Source organism: Bombyx mori, chromosome 9 (genome assembly GCF_030269925.1).
Source record: "Bombyx mori chromosome 9, ASM3026992v2".
Classification (NCBI taxonomy): Eukaryota; Metazoa; Arthropoda; class Insecta; order Lepidoptera; family Bombycidae; genus Bombyx; species Bombyx mori.
This window is the reverse complement of record NC_085115.1, coordinates 9,008,831-9,016,097: the sequence shown is the minus strand read 5'-3', so window position 1 is coordinate 9,016,097 and position 7,267 is coordinate 9,008,831. Positions and strand designations below refer to the sequence as shown.

Sequence of the window (7,267 nt, the reverse complement as noted above, 5' to 3'; positions counted from 1 at the left end):
CACGCGAGTCATATCTAAAAATAGAAAACAACACGTAACTGATAATATACATATTTGTCAAACAATAAAATAACACTGCATTGATAATTTTAAATAAAAGTTCTAGCATTGAGCGACGGTGACCACTTACCATCAGGTGGGCCGTATGCTCGTCTGCCTACAAAGGCAATAAAAAAAAAAAAAAAAAAACATCATGAATAAACCAGATTCTTACCAATACATTTAAAAAAGATTGTTATAACTACATAGACAATCCTACAAACCTGTACCTATTTATACTTTACTCACTCCCATTGAACTTATTTTCATCCCAATAGACCCCTCATTCGTTGTTATTTGTACCTGAGACGTCCCCATTATCCCCAAAAATAATAGATTTTTACATGTATTTCTATATTATCAAAAAACATTAAAACCAATAACAACATATGATCGCTCAAATACTGAATAACGTTTATAAATCACAGTCGTCTCCTATTATTATCAAATAAATAAAAGAGAGCAAAGTTTCTAGCACTAAAATAATGACCACTACAAGAAGTTAATTTGAAATGCGATTTTTTTAAAGTTAGCAGCTATTATCATGCATATTCAAAGTTGCTTGTGAACTTTCAACATTCTACTATTACACTACAAGAAAGGGAAGATTTTGCAACGAATATAAAACTAATATTGAGCGTCGAAAAATTTTCCTGGTTTTTTCCCCATTCACCTTTCAATCCCTAAAAATTCCATTTTAGGTATGACAAAATCTCAGTAAGCAACCACCATTTTACTCAGATTATATTTCATCCCATATCATCTCATCTCATTTCATTTAATTTCATCCCAGTTGATCAATGTCTCAAAATTTTCATTTTATTTCATGCCATTCCATGTTTCGTATTAATCAGCTTTATTTCATTTCATAATAACATATTTCATAAAAATATATATATATATAAAAGATTAGGCTGTATGGTGCCTTTCCATTTAAAAAAATAAAACTACTACTACTTTAAACAATGTCAAAAACATAACCTATATCTCTAATATATTAAGTGTATAATCTATGAACATAACGCAATGTTTGAAATCTAACTTGCTACTACTACAACTGTTTTAAAAAGTAACTAATAAATCTCAAATAAATTATTTGTTAAAGGAGTAAAGTAATTTAAGGGAAGTATTTGCCACAAGTATGTCAAGTGAACTCAAGGGTAAAGTATCCGACAGTGAAACAGAGACAGGTAAATTTTAATACAAATTTATCGCAGCTTTTTTTACTAATATTTTATTAAATTGCCTTAAGCATTATGGAGTTAAAATGAAGCCAATAGGAATAAATCTTTAATGTTTTTACAGTCGATTTGCCCGAAACCCCGTCTCGTCGAACAGGGAGAACTAGACAAAAACCGAAAAAATACAACGATTTTTTTGAATTGTCACCCTCTAAACGGAAACCCCGTAGAGTGAGTACTTCTAGTGAAGAAGACGAGATTATCGACGACTCTTGTCCACAGAAACCCAGAGGTACACTTTGAATGTACAGTTTATATCTAAATTTGAAATTAAACAACATAAAAATGAGAATGAGTAACTTTTCTTAAAGGCAAATTTTTTCCTAATGTATTTTTTGTAATATATATATCAAATTCTAAGTACATACTTAATTTTTAGTACATTTATAAAGAAAATAATTTAAAATGCTGAATATTTGGTTACACATACTTATTTTTATAGTTTAGTTTCACATTAATTATGTCTACAACTTGTGAAAATCAAGAAAATGCTATAATGGAATACATTTTTGCATTCTTGTAAATTTCAGCACTGTTTAGTGATGATGATGTGGAGGGTCAAGATATATTCAAATTTAAGGGTCGTCACACAAAGCATGATCTACAGAATGCAGTGAGATCAGCAATGATGAATTCACCCAAAGTAATACTCACACGTTTGAAAACTCCTAAAAAAGTAATAAATTTGCATAGCCCAATTAGAAAAGCAGCAGGTACTCCAAGACATGTTAGGGAAGTAATAAAAAAAAGTAAGTATTACTTAAATATATTACATAGTATATATTGAGGCTGAAAGCCAATTTAAAGTTTAAAATTTGGAAAAAATAACATGGCAATAAAACTTCATCAGCTAGTTGAATGGGGTAAACATAATTGAAGTTCTATTAAAAATGTGAAATTGTTGATGCTAATACCAAATAAAAAGAACATAATTACAAAGATAAATTTCACATAATATTATTTAACATTTGGTTTAAGTGGATTTCACCCATCAATATAATAGTACTATAGTAATATTTTTGAGTTTAATAATTTAAAGATACACAGCAAGTCCTAGAAATAGGGGTAAAGCTTAATATTGATTAATTTTTAAAACTTCCAACTTTTAAAATTGAACATTTCAGTTAATAATTGGTTTTATTGGGTTATAGATATTCATATGATCATTTCAAAATAGAATTTAGTTCTTAACATAAATACGTGTATAAAAGCAAGTTAAAACAAATACATTAGAAGTTGAAATAAATAATATTTGTTATACAGTTCTCTAGGAATAAAATGAACACTAGGATGTTTATTATATTCATATTAAGTACTGCAATTTTGGGAGTACTAACGTTAGGACAGAGTTTTCCTTTTTTGTATTATATGGCTTGAGCCTGTTTGGTAATTGTCTGGTAACAAGAGACCACCTACACACCAATGCCAATGACCTGACATGAGGTTGAAGTCTCAAAGATTTTGTAACAGTTGGCCCAAATTAAGAATGATCATAAATTGTAATGAGCCGGTAGTTTTTTTTCTTAGTAAATTTGTTGAAATACTCAATATACTGGAGTACACTCAAATGTTATCTACATACTACATACATCTCTTTCAGGAATCATTCAGGAAGTAGACAGTGATAGTTCTGGTGATTTTTCTGGAAGCAGCAGTGATTTTGTTCCAGATGAGAGTGAAAATGAGGAGGTAAACTGATAGTACTGAAGTTTTGTACTCCTTTTCCCACTTTAAATTGGGCCAGCTCTTATAATTCCTCTACGCCAGGATTTTTTATCCTCAGATCCTTGAGTTCTATGCCTCAATTGCATATTAATAAAAACAAAGATTGTAAATTGTTATTGTTTGACTGTTATTGTATGATGCTATTCCTTCATCATGGCCATGGGTTAAGTTTGTACATACATATATCATTAGATAATTGGTACCTGCTTACTACTTAGCACCACCCGATACAAATATACTGGGCGTCTTATTGTTTAGGATAGAATGACTGAAAAACTTTTTCTTTCTTTGAGTTTTCATGGTCATCAGACAACTGAGGTGTTATTTAACATGTGATTAAACTGTAACCATTACCATTTTAAATGATTACAACTCTCGAATGTCAAAGAAAATACTATATACTATTTTAATAAAAATATTTTCTGCAGCAATCTGATTCTTCATCATCATCATCAACATCAGTAGAAGATGAGAAACCTCAGAGGAAAGATTCAGTTAAAACACAAATCACCAGAAACAGGAACAATAAAATGAAAATTAAGGATTCAGAATACATCGTAAAACCTGACAACTATTTTATGATGAATTCTAGTAAAAAAGTTAGTATGTTTATTTCTTCATACCAATTGAATTATTGAATTATCAGCATACAATATTGTATTGATTTCATGTTGATGCTTTATTTTTATTCGAGCTCAATTTTTAATTGATTTTCATTTGAACTTACTTTGATATTGTCTAAATAAAGAAATTTATAATATTACAGATAGCCACATCAGATCACACTCTTGCTAGATTGAAAAACATGAATATTCAAGATAATTCTCCAGATACTGTACATATATCAACAGAACACAGGAAAAAAATAGCAGAGCTCAACTATAACCATCGACAGCTCTTTGACAGATGGCTGTATGAACTAAGTGAAAACTTTAGTATTATTTTATACGGCATAGGATCGAAACGAACTTTGCTCCAACAGTTTCAAGCTGAGAAGTTGAACAAGTTTCCGTGTATAATGGTAAATGGATTCTTTCCGAGTCTCACCATTAAGGATATCCTAGAAAGCATCGTCGTAGATCTACTAGGGAATACAACTGTACCGTCCAATATTGGCAGCGTTGTAAAATTGATTGACAGTCAGCTGTCAGAAAATGGCGTGGACCTATTTCTGATAGTAAACAACATCGATGGACCTATGTTAAGAAATTCTAAATCACAAGTTACTTTGGCTAGTCTATCTCAGATAAAGAATGTGCACACCATTGCAACGATCGATCATATTAATGCCCCGTTACGTAAGTACCTTACTTTTTTTTCTTAAACGCTCAATTTTAGCATGAGAAAGTACTTGATTAAAATATGCATTTAAGTTAACTTTTGCAAGTGATTATTAATCTAAAAACTTAATTTAGTTTTTGAAGTTATTTGTTTTTTTCCTACCTACGCTGATGATCTAGAGAGGCCATATCATTGTCACCGGTCTAGTAGGTGAGCTCACGGGGCTCTAACCTGACGACGTTACTAACACTAACCCTAGCAAGAGCTGTGCTTCGCAGAATCTGCTATCAGATCGGAAACGCAAACCACTGAGAAGATCCGGCGAGTGGGCCGTGTCTGTGGGCTAATATACTCGCCGAGCCCTTCGTCGCAAGCGTTGAAGTTATATAAAAAGCGCTACACCACGTAAACGATTAATTAAGCAGAATAATTCAATTTTCAGTATGGGACTATTCTAAATTGAGTAAATACAACTTTTCATGGTGGGATGTAACTTCGTTTGTTCCTTATACTGAAGAAACTTCCTTCGAGAATTCTATAATGACACACAAAAGTGGCGCCCTACAATTATCATCACTCAGGAGCGTTTATCAGTCATTAACATCGAATTCAAAAGGGATTTTCACTATCCTTATTGAACATCAATTAGCAAATCAAAAGCAAGCCCATTATCAAGGTAAGCCTTGTAAATACTATTTATGACTATGTATTATTATATAAAACAAAAATAGGCTTTCCGCTAAAGTGCCATTTCTGACGTGATGTGTCACGACATGATATAAATGGCAGTAGCAAGAAAAGGCAAGACCATTGGATAAGAACCAACAAAACAATTAAGATAAAATATGAAAATAAAAAAAATAGTATATCGTATTTGTTTTGACAATTTGACTATTTGGTGGTAGGACCACTTGTGAGTCTGCACGGTTAGGTACCACCGCCCTGCCTATTTCTGCCGTGAACCAGTTATGCGTTTCGGTTTGAAGGATGGGGCAGCCTTTGTAACTATCGCGACCGAGGACGTCTCACCTTCCGAGCGACACAGGTGCTCACGGGACACGGCTGTTTCGGTCGCTACCTGCACCTCGTCGCCCGGAGGGAGCCGACGCCGAAGTGCCACCACTGCAGTGGCTGCAACGAGGACACGGTGGAGCACACGCTCGCGTACTGCACCGCTTTCGCGGAGCAGCGCCGCGTCCTCGTTGCAAAAATAGGACCGGACTTGTCGCTTCCGACCGTCGTGGCTACGATGCTCGGCAGCGACGAGTCCTGGCAGGCGATGCTCGACTTCTGCGAGTCCACCATCTCGCGGAAGGAGGCGGCGGAACGGGAGAGGGAGAGCTCTTCTTCCCTCTCGGCGCCGTGCCGCCGCCGTCGAGCCGGGGTTCGGAGGAGGGCGTTTGTCCAGCTCCAGCCCCTATGAGGAGGCAGTCTCCTCCCGGTGATGGTCACGGGGCGACCTAAGGGGGCTGAGGCTGCGCCGCACGCTACCGTCACTCTAGCGCGCTGGCACCAGGAGGACGGGACGGCGCGTCGGCGGCTGCGGACTGCGATGCGGTCCGCATTTTCGTCGTCGCTGTCGTCGCCGAACATACTGTTGAAGAGCAACCCGGTCGGCGGTGTATCGCGTTCCGACCCGGCAGGCTGGTTCTGGCCCAGCGGGGTATCCCGGAACACCAGCGGCACCGCCCGGGCGGCCTGGTAGGGCCGCCGTACCGCGGAGACCGACGTCGTTGGTCGTCGACTATCGCCTCGACGACCCGTCGGTCGGGCGTCCTCGGGGTGGCGCCGCGTGTCTGGTTGTAGTGTTGACCGCGGGAACCCCCCTACTCTGAACGGGTTCTGACCCCGGACGGAGATCGGACGTCGGGTGTAAGAGTGCAGGGGAGTCGTTTAGTGGGTGGGCCCTAAAATCCTTGGGCCCGCGATCTGCTCTCAACACCTGCAGATCGTTGAGTCTCACATACCCCGCGCGCCCCCTAGGCGCGGGGACCTCGTAGGAGGTTCGGCCCCCGGCCCGAAAAAAAAAAAAAAAAAAAAAAGCCTTTGTAACTATATTGAGACCTTAACACACTTAACACCAGGTGGGCTGTGAGCTCGTCCACCTATCTAAGCAATAAAAAAAAAACAAGAACTGACTGAAAATACGACTATAGTTAAAAAAATTACGTGATGGAATTTGATTAAAAGCGGTTTGAATTATTCCAATAGTAATACGAGGAGTTAAACCATTTCGTTTTTTTTCAATAGCATACGTCACACTAGTACGTTAGTATACGCTGCTGCTACTACTAGTTTAATTAATGTAATGTCATTACTTATTTATGTCGTCATAAAAATCTTGATGAAACTATTTCAATAAATATTATACGCGACAATATAAAATAACCGTCACACCGGTCTTACTGAGCGTCCTACTCTTGAAACGTTTCCGTTACCTAAGCGATATGTTCTATCTGGAGAATATACAGCTTAGTGAAAGATAACCTAGTAAAATAAGGGTTATGGTCTAATGTGAACACCTGTAACTCTGAAATTTTGTTTGCAGGACTACCATTTAAGGATCTCTATTCAAAATGCCGTGAACAATTTTTGGTCAGCTCTGACTTAGCTCTCAGAGCACAGTTGACAGAATTCTTAGACCACAAACTCGTTAAAATGAAGAGAACTCTTGACGGCAGTGAAAACTTAATGATACCAATCAATAATGCATTGTTACAACAGTTTTTAGAGCAGCAAACAAGTTAACGGTTCGACTGATGTACATAACCGCATGCAAGCATGAGTTTTAATTTATTAAATATTAAAAAAAAAGTCTGTTTTTTCTTTACCTTATTTGATGTTTCGTATTTTTAACAGCCAATATTTCATCTACCTATAATTCATCTTATAGTGTGTAGTCAGTTGCTCAATGACATGAACAATGTCAGAAGCATAAGCCGATGTCTATCGTTGAAAATTATTTTCAAAGCTCTCGAGGA

General features: G+C 36.9%; 1 protein-coding gene across 1 annotated transcript; it reads left to right on the top strand.

Moving 5' to 3' along the window:
* Nucleotides 1–771: 771 nt before the first annotated feature.
* LOC101742823 (origin recognition complex subunit 2) lies at nucleotides 772–7,116 on the top strand. Its single transcript, XM_004923968.5, has 8 exons — nucleotides 772–1,229; nucleotides 1,345–1,512; nucleotides 1,811–2,029; nucleotides 2,881–2,969; nucleotides 3,434–3,604; nucleotides 3,772–4,303; nucleotides 4,729–4,962; nucleotides 6,835–7,116. Exons 1-8 carry the CDS (start codon nucleotides 1,181–1,183, stop codon nucleotides 7,032–7,034), a joined length of 1,662 nt encoding a protein of 553 aa, XP_004924025.1. The 5' UTR covers nucleotides 772–1,180; the 3' UTR covers nucleotides 7,035–7,116.
* Nucleotides 7,117–7,267: the final 151 nt, after the last annotated feature.